Source organism: Schistocerca nitens, chromosome 4 (assembly GCF_023898315.1).
Source record: "Schistocerca nitens isolate TAMUIC-IGC-003100 chromosome 4, iqSchNite1.1, whole genome shotgun sequence".
Lineage (NCBI taxonomy): Eukaryota > Metazoa > Arthropoda > Insecta > Orthoptera > Acrididae > Schistocerca > Schistocerca nitens.
Window position 1 is genome coordinate 408,973,620 of NC_064617.1, and position 23,442 is coordinate 408,997,061.

Here is a 23,442-nt window from a genome sequence, read left to right on the forward strand (position 1 = left end):
ACTTCACCGTCGCACTCAAATTCAAGCTCAATAGAGACAATATTTTTGTCGACTGCAATGAAAACTCTAATCTGTCTTTTGATATATGTTCCATGACTTGCTAAGTATCTCAGATCTTTCCACTTTGGGTTTCAGCCAGCTCTCAGTCCCCAAGAATAATCTGTGCAGGAGAACTTCCCTAGAAGGCAGTAAATTCGGGAACATGACTATGAATACTTTGATAGTTTACTGATAAAATTGTGACAGTCAAAGTGTCTTTATTCTGAATGCCGTTTGACTTCCCTTGCTGTGAATCACAGAGCTACAGATAGGCCTGACCTTATCGACAATGTCAGTATAGAAATGGGGATTAGTGATCATGACATCATTATAGCAATTATGATTACAAAAATTAATAAATCAGTCAAGAAGGTTAGGAGACTGTTTCTGGTACACAGAGCAGACAAACAGTTGTTTACATCTTAATTATACAGTGAAATGGCATCACTTAGTACCATGGGCAAAGTTTAAGCAGATTGTAAGTTGTGGTCTGGAGAGCAATGTGCACAGTAAGTGGATAAAGGATGGCAAAGACCACCACAGTTTAGTAACAAAATTCATAAGATGCTGAGGAAGCAGAGGCTGCCGTACTCTAGGTTCAAAAGGGGATGCACAAATGACTACTAGTCAAGGTTAGTAGAGATTTGTGTGTCTGTGAAAAGATCTATGCACGAAGCTTACAACTACCACTGCCACACCTTAGCAAAGAAATCTGGCAAATAATCTGAGAAAATTCTGGTCGTATGTAAAATCGCTAAGTGGGTCTAAGGCTTCCATTCAGTCCCTTGTTGACCAGTCTGGTGTGGTAATCGAAGTTAGCCAAACAAAAGCCGAAGTTTTAAATTACATGTTCAAGAAATAGTTCACACAGGAAACCATACGTACATACTTCATTTGACTACCAGACAGACTCCCATATGGACGGAATAGAAATAAGCATACCTGGCATAGAGAAGCAACTTAAAGATCTGAAAACAAATCACCCGGTCCGGATGGAATCCCAATTCGATTTTACAAAGAGTACACTAATTACATTTATCATGAATATCTCACCCAGCACCAAGTTCCAAGCGACTGGAAAAAAACTCAGGTGACTTAAGTATATAAGAAAGGTGAAAGAACGGACCTGATAAATTACAGACCAATATTCCTAACTTCTGTTTGCTGCAGAATCCTTTAACACCTTCTCAGTTTGAATATAATAAACTTTCTTGAGGCTAAGAAGCTTATGTTCATGAATCAGCATGGTTTTAGAAAGCATTGTTCGTGCAAACCTCAGCTTGCTCTTCTCTCCCACGAAATACTGAGAACTGTGGATGAAAGGCAACAGGCAGATTCCATAGTTCTAGATTTCTGGAAAGCATTTGACATGGTGCCCTATTGCAGGCTGTTAACGAAGGTACGAGGATATGGAATAAGTTCACAGATATCTGAGTGGCTTGAAGACTTCTTAAATAACAAAACCCAGTATGTTGTCCTTGACGCTGAGTATTCATCAAAGACAAGGGTATCATAAGGAGTGCCCCATGGAACTTTCATACGACCGCTGTTGATTTGACGGACAGGGTGGGCAGCAGTCTGTGGCTGTCTGCTGATGATGCCATGATGTATGATAAGGTGTTGAAGTTTAGTGACTGTAGGAAGATACAAAGAAGACTTACACAAAATTTTCAGTTGGCGTGACGAATGGCAGCTAACCCCAAATGTGGAATAATTTAAGTTAATGTGGATAAGTAGGAAGAACAAACCTGTAATGTTCAGATACAGTATTACTCGTGTCCACCAGGACACAGTCAAGTAATCTAAATGTCTGAGCATAACGTTGAAAAGCGATATGGGGCAGTCTGAGCATATGAAAGCTGTGATAGGGAAGGAAAATGGTCGACTTTGGTTTATTGGGAAAATTTTAGGGCAGATCGGTTCACCTGTAAAGGATACCGCACATAGGATGCTGGTGCTACTTATTCTTGAGTACTGTTCGAGTGTTTGGGATCTGTAACATGTCGGACTGAAGGAAGGCATCAAAGCAATTCAGAGGAGGCTGCTAGATTTGTTGCTGGTAGGATAGAACAAAATGTTAGTGTTATGGAGATTCTTCATGAACTGAAATGGGAATCCCTGGAAGGGAGGGCTGAGTTCTTTTCAGAAAAAACTACTGAGCAAATTTAGAGAACAACTGTTTGAAGGTGACAACCGAACGATTCTGCTGCCACCAACATACGTTGCGCCTAAGGATCATGAAGATAAGATACGAGAAATTATGGCTCTTACAGAGGCGTACAGACAGTCATTTTTTCCCTTGTTCTATTTGCGAATGGAACAGGATGGATGGATGGATGGATGGATGGATGGATGGATGGATATGGTGTTATGGGCGCTCAACAGTGTAGTCTTTAGCGCCCGTGGAACAGGAAGGGAAATGACAAGCAGTGGTGCAGGGTATCCTCTACTACACTCCTTACAGTGACTTGTAGAGTATCTACGTAAATATAGATGTTTTTACTTTGCTGCCAATGACAGATCCTAGAGAAGAATGTTGCTTCTCAGTCAGGGAGCTATCACTTATAGGTTCCTGATGACTCCCATATGGAGTGGCTATCATGTTGGACATTGGCCATCCAGCCCTCCACAGCCCATATTTCTTTAAAATTTTGATAAGGCACACATCAAATTCAGATGTGGGATCATCTGAGTTACACGAGTTAGCCAAAATATGAAATAAGTGGTATAAAGCAAAGAAACAATGTGGGAAAAAGCCCTAAACAATGTCCTTACAAGCAAACTACATCGTATGAAGGATCTCTGTCCTACAAGACCAAGTCTGAAAACAGATACTGTCAGAGGGTAAGACAGCATCACAGAAAAGGAAGAAGCACTGCAACCACTTGGGACCCTTGCTCACTATGCACGTATTCACAGGAGAATTGTGGCCCCCCCGCCACGTCCTGGGGGTGGGGGCATATTACGTTTGCATGAACAGTTTTATGTTGTGGGCAACTGCAGCTGAAGTAATCCATTTTGACAAAAACTGCTTCCAGCTGTGTGTGAAACTTCATTTATAGAACAAACAGTTTCATGATATCAATTGCATACTCACATGTACATATGTCATTAAAACATTAAACTCACAAGATGAGAAAGGGACTCAACCTTGTGTAAGTAAAATGCTGTTACCCACAACAAGCTGGCCATCACTAATCAGATTCTCAGCTGAAAAACTGACATGTTAAAAACACTGATCTTACAGCTGAAAGCTGCAGACAGCATCCCTCCAACCGCCTTGCTGTAAAGGGCCTCACTCATGTCAGTTTTTCAAGAAGTGAATTTGATTCGTGATGCCCACCTTGTTGTCGGTAACAGCAATTTATTTAGAGAAGGTTGAGTCCCCTTCTCATCTTCTGGATTTAACAATTTATATACACTAGAGGGTGTGACTTGACATCACAAAACCATTTGTGTTCCTTAAATAGAGATTCATTCATAGCTGGAAGAGTGTATTTGTCAAATATGGATTATGTTTGCTTTTATGTCTTTCAAAAAACCAATGAATTTGTTCTCAGTGTGATCACTGAAGTTTCATCTTATTATAGTCAACAGTTTTCTGATAATGATACAACTTTTGTCATTTAATTTATTACATCTGTGACTATCTTTCATTATTTTTGTAGTTGGACAAGCATTAATTTTGAAACAAGCATTAATTTTGAAGATGTACAGAGAAGGGAAGCAAAAGATATAATAGCCACAGGTACAGCCACCAAACATATGTACAAGGAAACAGTAATTATAAAAACTTGAACTTGTTTGTACTTTATTAGAATTAGTAATGAGACTTTGTAACCACCTAATGAAGTAATTCAAATCCACAGATGAAAGTGGTTAGGTGGCTGAGCAAGTGAAAGCAAGTTTATATCTCTGTGCCCTCAGAGTCTTTCTCAATGGCATGCTTCAGCAAAATCTTCTCAGTTTACAAGCTGAATTACTCTGAGTAAAATACTCAAGCTATTGATAGCTGTCAGCAGTTGTTCATTGAGACCGTCAGGAAAATAAAGATAGGCTAAAATCAGTTGATGTTCTATCACTTTTTATGAGGGTGCCAGTACAAGACATGCTAGATCTTCTAGCTCAACAGTTTCCACCACCAGTTTCTTCCGCAACACCTTAAACAATGACATACTTTCTGTGTTGCAATGAATATTATGAGATGACAGATGGCACAGCCATGGGATCACCGCTACCTCCAGTCGCCGCAAACTTTTTCATGGAGCGCTTTAATGAGAAAACTCTGAACTCTACGGGGTTGCAACCATCTTGCTTTTTACGGCATACTGATGACACCTTCTTGATGTGGCCTCACAGTGAAAATGCAATACAGAAGTTCATCAATCAGATTAACTGTGTCCATTCCAACATTAAATTTATTATTGAGTTGGAGAGGAATGGCAAGCTTTCAATCTGGGATGTTTTAGTTGACTGGAAGGCAGGAGGCTTGTTAGGTCATTCAGTGCACAAGCAATCTACACACAGCAACTGGTACTTGAATGCCAACTGTATACAAGAAAGCAATCCTGAACATGTTAGTACACAGGGGATACATTATTGCTGCCAAGGACCATCTGGAGTCTGAATTTCAACATTTGAAGTGTGTGTTCAGAGGAAATGGTTACAGCAAGGGAGAAATTGCAAAAGTTTCCAGGTGCCACCAACAAAAGACGCTTCGTCAAATGGCAGAAGAAGCCAAGTCAGCTGCATTCCTTCTATACAGTGGAGCAACTACTAGCAAGAAAGGATGCATGTTAAAGAGACATGGACTGAGACAGTGTTCCGGCCTGTCTCCAAGATAAGAGACATGTTGTGCCTTGTTACAGAGAACATAGGCCTTTGAGTTCCTGGCATGTACAACAACCCCTATGAATATGGCAGCATTTTCACAGGTCCAACTATTTGCAATGTTGCAAGTGCTGTGCAGAGTAGTGAAATCACATTAAACAAAGAGAACATGAGAAGTCAGCTGTGGTTAGACATTGCCTAGAAAACAGGCGTACAAGACAAATCTGAGACTAGAATTTTCACTCAAACAGCATCATACTGGGATCCTGTTATACAAGCTGCCAAAATTAGAACAAATGGCAACAATTTTAACAGATCCAGGAGTACATGCTTGGTGGGGCATGGGGGTGGTGTCTGGACATTGAGCAGAAGCTTGATGCTTGCAGGGACAGAGGAGGCAATTTCAAATGTGGCACCGGCCCCTTGCACCACTTGAAGATACTTGGTCCCACAGCAGGACAGAGACACTGGGAACTGCACAACTTGCCTTCCGCACAAGTGCCACTGCGGACTTCCAGACGGCTCAATTGTATCTATATAAATAGAACATCGCATCTACATAAGCAGAACACAGTGCCAGCCCTGGTAGTCAGTGATTTTAACCTCTGGTGATGATGGCAGAGACAGCTATCATAAGGTCAATTATTTTATTTGAGGTGAAGTAGCTTTTGAACTGAGAGGATTTTATTGAAATATATACAGTGCAACTCAAAAAGAAAGAATGTATATGAAGGGTTTATTACAAACTATGAACGATAGAACTACATTGTACATGCCACTGGATAGAGGAAGGTTCAAAGTTTTATGTTTGCACTCAACACAAACACCAAGCATTGCTTGAGAACGGTAGTCCATTTCATTCCATACACGAATAAACAGGTCCCTCTTTATTGAATCTCAGGTTTGACAATTTGATTTTTCAGTTGTTGAAGGACAGCTGTCATAGGTGGGACAAAGTCCTCACAACTTCACCGAAGGAAAATGAAAAAAATAAAAAAAAGGTCACAAGGTGTGAGACCTGATGAACTGGGAGTCCAAAAGCAATGAACAAGATCCTGTAGTCCACCTCTTCCAATCCAGCATTGTCGGATGGTGGTGTTAAAATAATGCTGCATGTCAAGATGAAAGTAAGGTGAGGCAGCGTCATGCATAAAAATGGAATCATACGGCTTCATAAAGTTGAGGAGACAATCATTTTTTCAGTATGACCAGGTATGACATTCTTGTCCCAGTTTTCTCTGCAAAAAAGAAAAGCCCATAAACTTTGTGAAAAGAAATGCCACAAAACACATTCAGTTTCAGAACGTCTCTTTCATGTTCAATGACAATCCCAGGATTTTGTGATTCCCAAATTCTTACATCGTCAGTTTATTTTTCCCGATGAATGAAACACTGATTTGTCCAAAATGATGAGTCATTCGGAAAAGTGGCCTCTGTCATATCCTGGAGAACTGAAATGCAAAATTTGTACCTTCTGCTGTGGTCATTGGGCTACAGATGCTGCAGTAACTGCAATTTTTAAGACTTCATATGCAGGCGTCATTTCAGAATGCACCACACTATTGTTTGAGGAAGTTGAAGTTCCTGGCGTGTCCATCTTGTGGACTTAGCTTGAATTGAACCTTGCTCTACCCAGTGAAATGCATGATGTGTTTATATCTTTTATGGTTTGTAATAAATGACTGAGGTCTGTTCTTTTTCTTTAATCACCTGGCATTACTGTCTATTGGCTTGAGAAGTGTAAAACTTATGTTCTTGGCATCTTCTGCTGATTTAAATGCAGATTTTTGGGTGGTTTCCTACCAGATAATGTACAACTTGAGTTGCAATATAGCCATCATGCTTATTGGGATTTGGAATTTAGTGAAATATGATTTGAAAATTCATTATTGTTCAGGAGCACAGAACATTGGTGATGCTGGCCTAAATGGTGACATGCTGTGCCAATCAACTGATGAAGCCACTTAGTTCAAGTGCAAGAACCTTTTAGTTAGCATGCAGAAGGTGGTGGGGTGGAATGTCATTGACATGTGGTCTGAATGGCTCCAGCCGGCCATGTGAAACATTTTGCACGTATTACTGGAGATCATGATCAGCTGAGAAGAAGACTGACCAAGGTCAGTCGCTGGGCAATGCAGCTTATCCACTGTTTACTGAAGTAATATATCAAGTAGTGAGCCTCGTGTCTTGTGTTTACAGTGAGAGCTCTGTCACCAAGGCTAAAACTACACATGCAAGAATGAGTTTGTGGTCATCCTAACAGCTCCTGTCCACAGACTGAGATGAAGAGTCTTTCATCTGAATGCACAAAATCAGTGTACACATGAAGTAGTTCAGTCACAAGCATTAAAGGTATGGATGTTCCTTGCCATCACCTATCAAACACACTGCTATTATTTTAAGGTGAATAAAGAATAGTTAATATTCCGTAAGAAAAAAGGAAAGAAATACCTAACTGTAGGAATCACTGTTATAGCATTTTGCCATAGTGTGTTCCTACAGTAGAGGGTTATTCAAAATGATTTAGCTATGTTCAACTGATTATAAAAAACGTTTTATTGAGGTATGGTATTACATGATTATATACAGCAACTAGAGAAGTATTTTTTGGTGCCATGGTTCCTGGAACATGGCTGCCAAAACAACAGAGAAGATATTTTGCATGATGGAGTTCTGCAAGAGTGAATCCGCAACTGTGGCATGTCAGAAATTCAGCACCACATTCAACAAGGCCCCTCCTACCATACAATTCATTTATGAGTTAAGGGGACAGGATGTCTTTGCAAACACAGTTGTGTCAGGGCAGCTGTGGCTGACATTGTTACAGACACTTTGGTGCAAGTGTGAGCCAAATTGGATGGATGCTGTTTGACTACTGGTTCACACATTGAATATTTATGAACATGACACAAAGCACTTCTCGAGTTGCTGTTTCTATACATACAATCATCAAATACCTTACCTCAATACAAACTCTTTTACAATCTTAGCATTCGCAGCAAGGTCCGCTGAATGGATTTGCTGTCTCCATTTTGTTCGATCATGGGCCATGTCTAGATGAAGATTTACAGCCTTCAGGTCATCATGCAGAGTGTCAGTCCATGCTGTCTTTTTGGTCTCTTTCGCAAGACTTCCACTGTGTGTGCTGCATTTGCAGTGGTATAGTACTCTGTACAGCACACATACAAACCAGCACAGTTGTGTCTTTCTCACATTTTCATCTGGATCATTGCAACTCTAAAGTGTTACCCGATAGTGTCATTCAAAAAGTTATCCAGTCAAGTGATGCCACCTGTCCATCTCAGCATCTTAGTCTCCATGACCCCAATCACCATTCTATCTACTCTGTAGCTGGCCAGCACTCAGTGACGTAGAGAGCAACAGGGTGGATGATAGTCCACTACATCTTTGACTTCAGGTGATCCTTAATGAGACAATTGCATTTGACAATGCTGTTATTCACCAATTCATTCAAGTTGTCTGCATCCTTGCACTGAAGTCATCTGTAAACTGGCCATCGCTAGAGATTGTAGAACCAAGATACTTTAATTGGATACTCTTTGTAGATTTTCTCCATCGATGTCGATGGTCTCAACTTCCTGCGGGTCTGATGTCATGTACACAGTTTTCTTCTTGTTGAATCACAGGCCATACCGTGCAAGTCGATCCTTCCACTCACAGCAAAAATGACATCATCAGTGTACAGAAGTGTCCATGGTAGTGGCATGTGCAGTGCTGCATTACGGAGAAATACATCATCTGTGAAAAGTCTGAGGTTAGTATCAATATTATCTGCAAGGTTGTTAATGAACAACAATGAACAGCAGTGTTCCCAACACAATTCTCTTGGAAACAAGTGAAGTTACCTCTGCATTTGTTCGTTACTCTCCATCCTAGGTAATATGCTGTGTCCTCCTTCTGAAAAACCCTCAGTCGAATCACAAATTTTGCATTATACCCTCATAAATTTGCACCTTATGGTAATATGCCTTGATCCATATTCTCAGGACTTCATGTGAGAAAACTGTGAGATGGGTATCACATGACATTTTTTTGTCATGAGGAGATCATGCTATTCGAGATACTTCACTCCATTTGAGTTCAGAATATGTTTTAAGATTCCGCAGCAAATTTATGCCAAGTATACTGGATGGTAGTTTTGTGAATCACTTCTGTTACCCTTCTTGTAGATAGGTGTGACCTGTGCTTTCTTCCAACTAATGGGCACAGTTTTTTTTCTAAGGGATCCACAGTAGTTTATTGTTAAAAGAGGGGCTAACTGAGCTGAAATTCGGTATTGAATCTGATAGGAATTTTGCCAGGCTCTAGAGCTCGCTTTGATTTTAATGATTTCAGTTCAACACCACTGATTATATATATATATATATATACACACCTCATCTTTGAGAGATGTTGGTCTTCTTAGCTTGGCAATTTCATGGCTTGTTGAAAGTACCAGCAACCAAAAGAACACAATGTGGCTCCCCTTTTTAAACAGCTTGCAAGTATAAGCTACTTTTTACCACCCATACCATTAACACAGTCTGTTGTAAGTGATGGAACAAGTTACATGCAAGAATCCTCGGTGGAGTGTAGGCAATCATGATGTGGAATTTCGGTGAAGTTGGATGCAGGTGGAGGCCAGAAAGTAGTAGTATGAGCCTGCAGGAAGTGGGTGAGGAATGATATCCTCATAAGTAAATAAGAGACTGGGAGGAGAGAAATTAAATTGTTGAGATGTCGTGCGGGTTCGGTGCAGTCAACTTATTAAACCAACTGTTTATAGACTGTTTTGTCTTATTTTTGTCTCACTTATTTCTGCCTTCCTTGTATGCTAACATAAATGTTCCAACAGACTGTGGTGTTCTATAAGTCTTGGATAAGGACTCATCGATTGTGTAACAATAGAGATTATTACTTTCTGTGGTCCTGTCCTATACAATGTCAACTATTTGTCACAGGGAAACTAGAGGGACTGAAGTAACCATTGGCAACCTTCAAAATATAATTATAAGAGAAGAATTATGGGAGCAATCAAACACTTGCAGTGGCTAACCATTTCCAATGAGATGATGGCAGCTGTCAGTCTGGTCTTGAACAGTTGGTAGAGAGACTGAGAAGGGGGTATAAAATCGTTTTGTATAGTACTACGGATGTGGAAAACATTATTTCTCAAAAAATAATGTTTAATTTATTTTGATAAATGCACTCTGAAGTATTCTACTGTGATTTTTTCTTCAACAATCCTTCAAATATTTCAGTCATGTCTTTGTTTTTGGTGTGGTGTGGTGACGACCCACCTTTAGGAATTTTGACAAAGGGTGAGTAGATTTAAGCTGTAAATCAATTAATAACTCTACAAAGCACGAGAATTTACTGAAATCCACTGTATCAAGCTGTACCAGCTCAAATATCTGTCCTCATACCCCCAGGGACCACAGGCAGCAGTGGAGAAATAGGGCAGTCAGGGAGTTGGTCACAATCTATGCAACCACATGCCCCAGCTGAGATTGCACAGACGGGTAAATGGCACACTGGTGCCATAGAACTAGATCTGAGTGTGGTGGAATAGGTGCAACAGGTAGCCTACACTAACTGCACCTGCCTGGATTGAGGGGCACTCACAGGTGATCATGTCCCTCGCAGCAGCATTGGAACAGTCTGCACTATGACATCATATGCTTTATGCACAGCTCTCGTTACAAATGGGCCACCTGCTTTTGACTTGTGTGTCTGCCCTGAATTCCTTCCTTAGGATCTCCAAGAAAAGAATTGATTTTTTTAAATGTTTTGCATACTGCTAAGAAATTAAAAAGGCTGTTTATTTCTCATTACTTTGCTTAATAAAAATTTATCTAATGTCTAAGTGACAATAACTGTAAACTTTCAGAACCACTCTTCTCTCTGTGGTGGGTTTAAGCTAAGTAATCCAAGTTAGACAATTTAATTACACTTGTGTACTGAAACTGTCAACATGCTCTGAACAACTGTGTTTCATACTGGTTGTGGCATGCTGGTGGACTACTGACGATGGTGACACTAGAAAGCTATATTCTCCATGGTCAAGTGCCTCTCCAGCACCACCTCAATGCATTGCTTTACATCTACAGACGGTTGCTTAAGCTCAACATGACTGACAGATGGCAACAGTGATACAACTGATTTTGTAATGGCATGTCATTAAGTGTTCACTCAAAAAGTACACAGAGGCCAATTGCTAAAAGCAGGTGTGTGTAGTCACATTATTACTGATAGCTACTACCAAACAAAAATGTGGCCACTGGCAACGGGGTATGCAGATTGGATGGCTAATATAAACATTTTGGTCTTTAGTGATGAATGTTACTGCAGTCCTGAAGAAGACATCTCTGTAACAATTATCTTTGGGGCACAACCTTGGTGAGCACACATGGAACAGAATATGAGAAGACCAGTCTGATCTGGACAAGAATTATGTGGAGCCTCACTGCTAGGCAGAGTGGGAGATTCTATGAACCCATAGGAAGTCTCCATTTTTAAAGAGGGTTCATCTATGGTTAGCTGCTCATATTCCTCAACGAACGGCTGAACTGGTTATTAAGCTATCTTCAGCAAGGCTCTATAATACAGCTATTTATGATTGTCTCACACATTCATTGTTTTGATCAATATTTTGAACTGTCATTTGTGCAACAAGTATGGACAACTATGTTAATTACAGCATTTAATTAGAAATATAGTTAATTATTTCAGAGTTGCCTACCTTTGTTGTGCAACATAGCTTTTACCAGCATCTATCATTAATCCACACATCTTTAGAACCTGGAAAGAAGAGTGCCTTTTAGTCACAGGAAATTTTTATCACATATGAAGCTGTCACTTAATGTGGTGTACTTACCTTATCCAGTCGTTGCTCCAGTTGCTCTATATCAGCTTCTTGCTCTTCCAGTTTTGCTCTGAAACAATGCAAAATAAATAAATGAAAAATTTCATGTGTCAAAAAACTGATATTCAAAAAATGAACGTATATCAAAGCCACTATGCAAAGAGTTCATTTATCAGTCAAAATGTTCTATTTTGCCTGAGTAATATTTCTATGGACATTGTTCAATAACACAGTTTAAAATACTTGCAAGCCTTTTGCTATCAGGCAACCACAGAAAAAAGAGGGAGGGGTTAAAAAGGTACACCACACAGCAAATAATCTGAAAATAAGCAAGTGTTTCACAGCTGAAACATCATCCACACATTTAAAAGTTTTTGGGGCATTGTTCCAGGAAAACAGTGATCTATTGAAACTATAACTTGTTTAGTAAATACAGTCTTGGTCACATTTAAGTTGTTAATTTTTATTTATAGATGACCAATTTCGATCTTCTAAAGGGATCATCATCAGAGATCTACATTCCTTTACAACAGTAGGAATAGCTTGCGTGGGGTAGGTCTGTCCCTGCTGGTGTGAAGAATACCGTACTAGTGTTCTCCACACCAGCAGGGATGGGCCTGTTCCACATAAGCAATTCCTACTGTCATCAAGGAATGTAGATCTGATGATCTTTTTAGTAGACTGAAAACAGTCATCTACAAATAAAAATTAACAACTTCAATATTACCAAGACTGTGTTTACTGAGTAAGATGTATACAATTTCTTATTAGGCTTTAAAACCCGGAACAATACAGAGGAAAAGATAACAGAAGTTCACTGGCTTACACAAAATTTGATCAGGGCATCTGCAGATTTTCAGGGGATCAAATTCATGACCTTTTCATATGTGTTTCATTACCTCTTTAGTTACATCATGACTTCTCAAAACTACGCATGTTACAATAACAAAAACATTTTTGTATGAACCTGAAAGCTGATTAAAATGAAATCTGACTGTAATAATTCCTGTATCACTTAAACTGTATAAGTAAAAATCTCTCGGTGTACATTCCGCGTCAATTCAGGATAAAACTCCAAGCTTTCGACCACTACCTCCATGGTTGTCGTCAGGGCTAAAACTGACTGTCGTGAACTAGCGAGGTTCCCACTTTTATATGCAAAGGACGGCTTCTGATTGGCTGGAATACGTCAGCGATATGGCGCGTGGTGAAGTGGTGCCCTCTACTTCCATAGATGTAGTTGCTATCCCGCGTTGCTTGCAGCGCCATCACTTGAATCAGGAGGTAAAGTGCGAGAAGTTTTTCTCTGCGATAAAGAAAAATCACAGAGAAAAACTTCTCGCACTTTACCTCCTGATTCAAGGGATGGCACTGCAAGCAACGCGGGATAGCAACTACATCTATGGAAGTAGAGGGCACCACTTCACCACACGCCATATCGCTGACGTATTCCAGCCAATCAGAAGCCGTCCTTTGCATATAAAAGTGGGAACCTCGCTAGTTCACGACAGTCAGTTTTAGCCCTGACGACAACCATGGAGGTAGTGGTCGAAAGCTTGGAGTTTTATCCTGAATTGACGCGGCATGTACACCGAGAGATTTTTACTCAAGAAATACGTCGCGAAAGACTTCATAGCCACTTAAACTGTATGTCAGCATGAATAACATAATTACGTATGACTTGTAACAATAACATGAATAGGATCATTGCTACTCACCATACAGTGGAGATGCTGAGTCACAGATAGGCACAGCTTTCAGCCAATGTGTGTGTGAGCTGCATTTTCTCACATGAATGCCCCCCCCCCCCTTTTTTTTGCGAAGGCCATGTTGGCTGACAGCTCACTATCTGACAGTATTTTTGTTGTACCTATCTGCAACTCTACACAACTGCTATATGGTATGTAGCAGCTGTCCTTTTCATAATACTGTTGCAGTCAATCCTGGATTTTCCATTATGTATGACTTTTAATATACCATTCACCAAATGCTATAAAACATTAAACTCTCGCATAGGATGGATATGACTATCTTCAGATATATTTATCATCATATCAATTAAAATACAAATTGCTGATATCAATATAATAGAGGGAAACATTCAACGTGGGAAAAATATATCTAAAAACAAAGATGATGTTAGGTAAAATACAAATTGTTGTAACATAGTAATGTACTGAAAACTTACAATTTCCGTTAAGACAATTTAACAATTTTGAAGATAAAAAATTTATATCAAATGTTAAACTTCACAGTACGAGATTTATTGTTTAAGTTTCTTAGCTAAAACTTGAAATTTCATCTAAAACTTCAGCATGTTCTTTTGCCTTTTCAATAATTATTCTTTTTTTTAATTCTGGGTTCTTTTATTTCTTGAATTACTGTGCTCCTAAGATTGGCCACTTCATTTTAATCGGATTTCTTCTTTTTTAAGGCTTCTACTTTTTCTATGAGGCATTCTTCACAGCTAGTATCATTAATTTTGTAATATCCACATTCAGTTATTTCTCACTATTGAGTTAACCACCTAATGATTGTATTGCATTGTAAACACCTCTTTCTGCAACAATTGTATCTTCTTCTAAGTTTTCAATCAAAACTTTTTTCTTAAAAGAAAAGTGTTTTTCAACTACATTGTTTCCATGAAACATGCATAACAGCTTCTGCACAAACTTAATGAAGTCATGGCTCATACTGTGCAATAAATTTGTCAGAAAGTGATCAAGTTTGTCCTCCTTAGGATCGAACTGGTCAGTTGTCACAAAATTTAAAGTATTCTCTCTTCACTATGTCAGCTGTTAATAGAGTAACTTTTTTTTTCATAAATTCTTCGATTGCAATTTTCACTTTAGAATCTCTCAAAATGGACTTCGGATGATAAACATGAGCCACTTTGAGTACTTTAATTTCAGCAGTTTTTAGATACACACTTCGCAAAATAAATGTGCACTTATTTCTGAAATAAGGATATACTTTTCCATGTAGTCCTTGCTAGCAGCTTGTGCACCAAATTCAGTATCTACATAGTGACTTGTTTTATGACTATGTGCTTTTATAACAACAAGAGCAAGTAATTTGCTAGAATTTGTCACCACTTCCATAACAGTTTTCTTTATGAACTGAGAAGCAATGCTATACATCAAACAGAACAAATCTTTGTACAACAAGAGGAAGAGGGAGTCATTTGATTGATACTTAGTTAAAACACCTCAAGGTCAACTGATAATGATACAAGAAATTCAAGTCTTGCCCAAAGGAATTTACTTCCTAAGTGATGTTTGATTTTTTTCAAAGTGTCTTTTTTCAGTTGGTCTTTTATGTACTTCAGCAATAGACTTCTTCAAATGTGGAATAAGTTCAAGTGCTTTCTTCACGACTTCAATATTTCCAACCCATTCTACACAACAAAATTTGACAGTAAACTTGGAAAATCCAGTGGTATTTGAGAAGGCTGCCCTCCTCTAAGGAAAATCCTTCATAAACTACCAGATCATCCTAAGAAACTCATCAACATTCCAACCACTTTTATTATGAGCCGTTTTTAAGGCTCCACCCATTACATGAAATGAGGCAAGTGCCACAATGATAGATTTGTAATTGATTATATTCTTCTATGATTAGAAATGCTTACAAATTGTGCAACATTTTCAACTTCACATTTGGCCCAGCCACTAAAATTTGAATTATCGTCTTAGGTGACATATTCAAAATATTCATACCTCCAGGAGATTGACTGTGAATCAGAAGATGTGGCAAAATTAAAAAACAAATGTTTAGTATCTTGTAGATATAGACTGATTTTGTTCATTCCAGAAACGAACCACAGATCCATCTATCCTTTAGGACACCTTTGTTCGGACTTTCATTATAGGACACATGAAAGAATTCCACTTCCCTGACTTTCTTAGCTAGGAGATTCTGGAAATGAGGGCCAAGTAACTTTTTTTTTTTTTTTTTTTTTTGGGGGGGGGGGGGGGGGAAATCATGTTCTCAAGAAACATAATGTGGAATATGTCTATTATGTTTCCAGAACTTCTTACTGGTGACAGATATGACTCTGTTCATAGCCCACATAATGTCAGATTTTATCATCTCACAAATAACTAAATAAATTTTTCAATGAGTTTGGTTTGGAACTCTTTTCAACTGAAGTTTCGGAGGTTGTAGGAGGAGCAAGTGATTGTAATTTGTTACTGCCATTCAAATTCTGTTCAGAAGAAACTTGTGACTGTGCTGGAACTACTACTACTACTACTACTACTACTACTACAGCAAAAGACAAGTTGTTTTGTTGCCTTTAAACTAATGAATGAACCAACACTGAATGTGTTTTTACACATGAAATGCGACTGGCACTAATGTCAAAGTCACATTTACACAAAATGCTCAACAGGTGCCAAGTTATAGGCTGCAAGTAGTACAAATATGGAATAGGAAATGTTTTGGTTAGCAAGAAATCTATTTTACTCTGAAAATCCTTAACACCTTTAAAATGGGGTTAAAATCACAATAGTTTTATATTTATTATTAAAAACCTTTAAGGAAATGTGTTTCCAAAGAAAGATGTGGACTAAACAGATTTAAACAGAAGTGAGAGGGAACCGAATTAGAGAAACAGCTGTTCTACCTGATAATATCCTAGAAACATATGAGATGGCAGCACTGTAAAAGGTTGAGATACAATTTATACGTCATTTCCACTAGGTGTGTATCACATGTAAGTCAATGGAGTCACACCTCCAAATTTCTCAATTGCCTCTCAAGGTTTAAAACCACAGCAACAGAGATTTTGCTAACATGGCTTGCACAGATGGACACTTTAGTCTCCTACAAATAAAGACTTTTGAAACTTCCTGGCAGATTAAAACTGTGTGCCCGACCGAGACTCGAACTCGGGACCTTTGCCTTTCGCGGGCAAGTGCTCTACCAACTGAGCTACCGAAGCACAACTCACGCCCGGTACTCACAACTTTACTTCTGCCAGTACCTCGTCTCCTACCTTCCAAACTTTACAGAAGCTCTTCTGCGAACCTTGCAGAACTAGCACTCCTGAAAGAAAGGATATTGCGGAGACATGGCTTAGCCACAGCCTGGGGGATGTTTCCAGAATGAGATTTTCACTCTGCAGCGGAGTGTGCGCTGATATGAAACTTCCTGGCAGATTAAAACTGTGTGCCCGACCAAGACTCGAACTCAGGACCTTGCCCGCGAAAGGCAAAGGTCCCGAGTTCGAGTCTCGGTCGGGCACACAGTTTTAATCTGCCAGGAAGTTTCATATCAGCGCACACTCCGCTGCAGAGTGAAAATCTCATTCTGGAAAGACTTTTGAGTTCTGGTGAACCCTTACATATAATTTTGTATTAAATGGGCTGCTAGATAAAACATTTTTGGGGGTAGCTCTAACTATCTACTCCCTTATAAAGCCAAGTCTGACAGACACAAAAATTCACAACCACCCACTCCATTTCATTACCTTTGCATTACTGTCATGACCACTTATTTATTTTCATTACTTTCATGATCTGTAGACCCTCTGGTGATAAAGGGAGAGTAAGAAACACTTACATGGACTCTAAAGAGGATACACATGAAGTACTACACAGAATAGAAAAGCACAGAGAGAGTGAAAAAGCCAGTGTGATAACAGAAATGAAGGCAAATTTCTAGTAAATTTAATTGAAACAGTAGGAAAGTTGTCAACTAATACAAATGTTGGTACGTGACACTCTCATGATGGCTGTTTAATCTTAAATGAAGGATGTCACAGGCTTCACATTAACAGATAAAGTTCAGATGCATGCAATGTTTAAGCATTTTCATTTAAAATTTGGACAGTGTTGCAGATGCAAACTGTGATTTCAGTAGTTCATTGGCACTCTGCATCAACACATCAAAATTTAGTAGTAGTGTTTATTAATTGATGACATAAAGGCTATACATGAATCTGTGATAATATTCAGCATTTTTTGTGTAACTGTCCACCTTTATTGAAAATTTTTATGTAACTCACAATACAACTAGTTTTGGCTTACTGCCATCATCAGATCTGTTCAAAATGGAAAAACACTAATGTAAAAGGATACATAAAAGTAAACTATATGAATATGCATTTGCACACACTATCGATAACAACTGAGCACTACTAATTGACAACCCTTGCCAAACACTGACTAATATCACAGGAACATTCAGTGAACATTAATCTGATTTCTATCACCAACAAAAGCTTTGGAAAGATTAAGAACAGTGTGAGAAGTAATAATGCATGCTTGAAAATTGAGTTTACAAAATTACTTGTCCTTAATACTGGAGTGGTTACAAGGTATACGCTGAAAGTAACCTCCAACTGAGAGAGAGAAATGTGCACTCCTGGCATTATTTACAAATTGTCTTCAGTAACTGATGGAATGAATGCTGACTACAGCTACATCCACCCAAATGAATGAAACATCAACAAAGTTAATTGTTAGTCAATTGATGGGAAGGGTGTTTTTATTTTTATTATTTTTTATTATTATTAGAATCATGGGAGATTGATAACAACAAGAAAAGTCTGGAAGCACAGAACATCACTTTTCTTAGCACAATATCAATGAGATCTAAAATTCCTACCTTTGACACCTGGTATTTGTGGTCACTGACTGAATTTAATTAAAAGTACATAGCTATTTTATGCAATGGAACTGCAATGCATTTTACAGTGGAAGCACTGACATCTGTGTAGGATGCCTGTTGGGTGTTCTTACAGATCAGTATCAGAACTCTATAGTTTTGCACATAAAAGGTTTTTCTTCAAAGCAGTCAAATCCTGTGTTATTCTTTTCTTTGTTTCAGATTGGATTCCATTTCCATTTCTACTACTCTTTCCATCCCTAAATTGCTTGTATGGCTCATGGATTCCAGAAATGAGCATAATGCAGTTAATGAAGGCCCTAGTGCAGCCTAAGATTTACGTTAGGCTGACATACGATAATTTTGTTGAGAGTTGGAAAAGCTAAAGAATGTGTCGTGACAAGGTATGGTGTTGGTTCAAATGAAGAGTGTGGACATGGTCTTGTCTGCAACATAGTCACAGGTCCAATTTCATTGTGAATTGGAAAAATGGCATCAAAGGTTTCAGTTAAACCAACTAGGTTATATTATTTCTCATGGTTATGTGATAGGGCTGGATCTGCCTACTGAAACATTTGGCACCCACAGTGACATAATAACTTCACTGTAGCTGTAACACACTGAAAAACAAATATTAGGTACAATGCAGTAAAACCACCTTCCTCACATTGTTAAAAACAAAATATCTACAACATTTGAGATCATGATGGCTCAACAAAAATAAATATCTTAATGTAAGACAGGCTTGGTAAACACGAGTCACTCTAGAGGGTTGAGAGTTGTTTCACAGAAAATAGTGAAGGTTTTGATATAGCTCATCAGCCATGAGCCATACCAATATGAACAAGCCAGCTATTCACCAGTACCACATGATCACTACACTGTCAACCAAACTGTGGCCTTTCAATCTAACCTATATCTTGGGATATGCTGCAGATCATTCTGTCACCACAACCTATATTCCAAAAAATTATATAGATGCAAAAAATAAAATTGAGAAACAAATATATAAATAAAAAATTGTTAGTGTTCTGTTATCTTCCAATTAGTGGGTCTATTATGTCGCACAACCACAACACCATTAACTTATGCCACAGGGTGAAGCTGACACCCAGTACTGGAGGTTCAGCTGACCCATCTGAAGTATATGACAAAAAGCAATCACTTGCCTGATGTGGTACCAACAAAAAATGAGAGAAAGTTCACATCATCATCTACTTATTACCATTACTAATACTACGACATCAGGATGGGAAACTGAATCCTGTGAACAGGTTGACGAGCCATTGTGGCACACGAAGCAGGTGAGAATGTTGACGAAGTATTTGAAAAAGGTGATTAAAATGTGACAAAATTTTTAAACAAACAGGAGTGGCACAAATGAAGTGTTTTCATTTCTGATAATCATCTACCTAAAACATAGGTAAGATGACAATATATTTTTATATTATGCTTCTGGATGGGATATGGCATTTTTTTCATACATATCTATTAAAAGATGTAGGTACATTGGTAATTCAATACTGGTAATCTTAATTCACTAACAAAATCTACAGCACATTTTCATAACTACCTAATGACATTCCACAGTTCAGTACTGGAAAAACATCAACGAAATATTTTTCGATTAGGCCTAATGTTTCTAAGAAATATTAGCAAAAAATTAAGTAATCATACTGGACATTTTTCCTCAAGATTTTTGTGAACCTAACAATTTGTGAGTCTACGTGCAGAGAAATAAAATGGGGGTATTGTGTCAAATTATATCTCACAGTCAAAGCACTTTTTAAAAATCGTTTGAGCATCGCTGCCTTGTATTTTACTAATGTGTGCTTCAAAATGGAATATCTTCTCTCTGTGTCCACACTTTCAAGGGATAATATAAGAGAAGCCTTAACAAGTTTTAACATTTGGATGTTTTAACTCTGTGCGATGAGTGTTTTGGAGATACGTAACTGTCAATACCATTGTGATCTAAAGCTGGGCCATATTTTTCAAACTGTACAACATTTCAGTCGTCTAATTACTAAACTTGCTAGACATCAAAAGGCAGCATCGTTAAAACCTTTAACATGTCACTGCAGCTTCCCCTCTTTATTCTTTGTTTGTCGCCTAAAAACTTGAAACTTTTCAGTGACGTACTTGATAAATCATGTCTTTATAATATTTGCAAGCTACTACATAATGTTTTTTGGATTCTTTAGAAATCACAACTTGTCACATTCTTCCAGTTTGCTAAACTCTTTGGTTACTTGCCCACAACATCTTGTCGTTGAAGAGGAAGCAGATTGTCCAATGCAAAGAGTTCGTTATGAAGAACTTAATAAATGTTCTGAATTTTTCTCAAAGTAGAAACCTTCAAAACACGAGTCAAAAAGGTTTGAAGTATGTTTTCTATTTCTGTATGGAACTTGGAAATCAAATGTATTTGGCTTTGAAAATGTGTGAAATTACTGAATAGTTCCACAAAAGAACTTAGGGGATGAAGTTCTGCCTTCAGTGAAGATTTTTTAAAAGCATTCACAATGGCATTGTAAGATTTGGACTGAATAGTAGCAGAATTATTTTTCAAATGTGCATACTTAAGGAAGTAAAACCGAATACTATCCTATTGTTATGAAATCCTATTGGCAGAAGGTGCTACAGTACGCCACCTTATGGTTGTATGCCACAAAAACTTGTGGTGTGGAATGTTAAACTCAGACTGAATTCCTTCAAATTCTTCCCAGCAAACAGGCTAACCACTGAAACAATGGTAAATATTGATGAGAATTTCAGATGCTTCTTCACCTGAACACTCCATGGCCTTCATAGGCATTACACATCATACGAATATTGCAAGTTCTGGAGTTTATAAGTTGTCTGCCTTGGGTCTACTTCACTATCTTAAAAGCCTAAACCCCTTTTTTATTGACATTAGGTCTGCCTGATCCTCACAGGAGGCATTTATCTAGGGACAAGTTGGCTTCAGAAAGTGCTTCACTTATGTTTCACCACTTGCTTTACCAATAATTTAAGTTCTTCTGTGACCCATTGTTATGTAACACCAAATGTGACCAAAACATAATGGTTGTTTGTAATTATTTTCTATCTCTAACACTGGTAGTTTCATCAGAACTCAGGTTGTTATCTGATCAAGATGCATTTTTTAGTGTGTGTTCTGGAAATATTGTGCCAGTCCATCACTTATTAGAAATCCTTCTTTGACACAAGTGAAAAATGTTCAGGAACACTATCATCTTAAAAATGTTACAAATATCATCTGACAAATCCATGTAGAGTAATTCGAATTCACTGGTTTAATTGTCCAAATCTATTCCGTCATAGTGGAACTATTCTTGGGTCTTAACATATGTACTGCTGTCACACATACTGCATATGTATGACAAACAGCAGTGAGAATTAGCAACCCATAAAAGTGCTGTATCAAAGTTCTCAAAGCAGTGATAACAGTCTTGTGAACTACTCATGGTACAAGGAAAAAATATACATAACAAAATCAGAGTTACAGAAACTTGGTTACCGTTCAGCACATATACAAATTTCTCCAACTCTCCATGGTTACAAACTTCTGATACAGACTTTGCAAGTAATACAAGGGCCATTTCAAAAGTCCCGTACACTGCCCACATGCAACTGTTATAGTGATGTGATCAAGTTTAAATTCATATAAATTGCGAGTGAGACTTTAGGCATTATGTTTGTGACGGGTGTGTGGGAACAGTGTGGTGGTGTAGCACAGCATCATGGTCGTCTATTTCCATGGAGGTTGGTTAAGCACTGAAGACAACCCAAGAAGTGGAAGCCCATCAACTGCAATAGACCCCAACAGACTACACCTCAGAAGTTACTGTTAGTGATACTTTGAGAGAGGATCAACAAAAGACATGCGAGGAACTTGCATATGAGGACATAATGTCTGTCACTTCGGTTTGCAGAGTCATAACTGAAAAGTTAAAGATAAGAAAAGCTGCTGCCAGATGGGTTCCACAGGATTTGAGTGAAGAATAGAAAGCAGGTTGCAGAAGAATTGCTTCAACTTTATCTAATAGAAGGAGAACATTTTTTGAAAAGGACTGTTGTGCTTGATGAAACCTGAATACAAGATTTTGAACCCAAACTGAAGTTTCAATCTCCGTCAACACAATGGAAAAGTTCAGACACACTACTCCTGGAAAATTATGCCTCCACCAAACAAAGATGAAACTGATGATGATCTCTGGGTATGACATAAATGTAGTCATAGCTACAAATAAAGTGCCCCAGGGGATGTCTGTTTCTGCTTTCTCAAAGAAGACCTGAAATGCTTCCAGCTGGTGTTCTCATTTTGCATAATGCAAGACCGCATAGTGCTCTACCAGTGAGATAAGTTCTTGACAAATACGGATGGTAAATACTCCCACTCCCCCATCACCACACCATACAGTCCTGATATGAGCCCACCCGCTCTGATTTGTTTTCCAAATCGAAGGAACAACTCCATGGATAAGGTTTTGATCCAACTGATGAAGCTTCCAGTGATATGACCCTAGTAATTAGCCAGCTCTAGAATGAAGGTGTTGGTTGGTTGGTTGGTTGTTTGGGGGAAGAGACCAAACAGCGAGGTTATCGGTCTCATAGGGTTAGGGAAGGATGGGGAAGGAAGTCGGCCGTGCCCTTTCAAAGGAACCATCCCGGCATTTGCCTGGAGCGATTTAGGGAAATCACGGAAAACCTAAATCAGGATGGCCGGACGCGGGATTGAACCGTCGTCCTTCCGAATGCGAGTCCAGTGTGCTAACCACTGCGCCACCTCGCTCGGTAGAATGAAGGTGTCTTGTCAGGAATAAAGAAGTAGTAAGTAAACTGTCATAAACAAGAATGGAGGGTATATTGAAGGCTCATGAAGGTGTTTTGCAAAATAAGTTTTTTTCCTTCAGTTCCATCATGCAAAACTTTTGAAACAACCTTCATATGTTCATGGACTCAGCGTACTTTCATGTAACTACATGGAACTACAACAAATTCGACAAGAAAGTAAATACAAACTGAACATAAAAATCTTATTACTGCAGCCAGCTAGATAAATAGTTAACTAAAAGTCACACTGATGACGA

General features: G+C 38.5%; 1 protein-coding gene across 4 annotated transcripts in view; it reads right to left on the minus strand.

Annotated features, from left to right (window-relative positions):
• LOC126251844 (arf-GAP with coiled-coil, ANK repeat and PH domain-containing protein 2) overlaps positions 1–23,442 on the minus strand; it is a 148,231-nt gene that overhangs the window by 122,246 nt on the left and 2,543 nt on the right. For all 4 annotated transcript variants that reach the window (XM_049952516.1, XM_049952517.1, XM_049952519.1 and 1 more), the window contains exons 2-3: positions 11,747–11,804; positions 11,612–11,670 (exon numbers count right to left, since the gene is read on the minus strand). In XM_049952516.1, the coding sequence (XP_049808473.1) occupies positions 11,612–11,670; positions 11,747–11,804 (117 nt within the window). The remainder of the gene's footprint in view (positions 1–11,611; positions 11,671–11,746; positions 11,805–23,442) is intronic.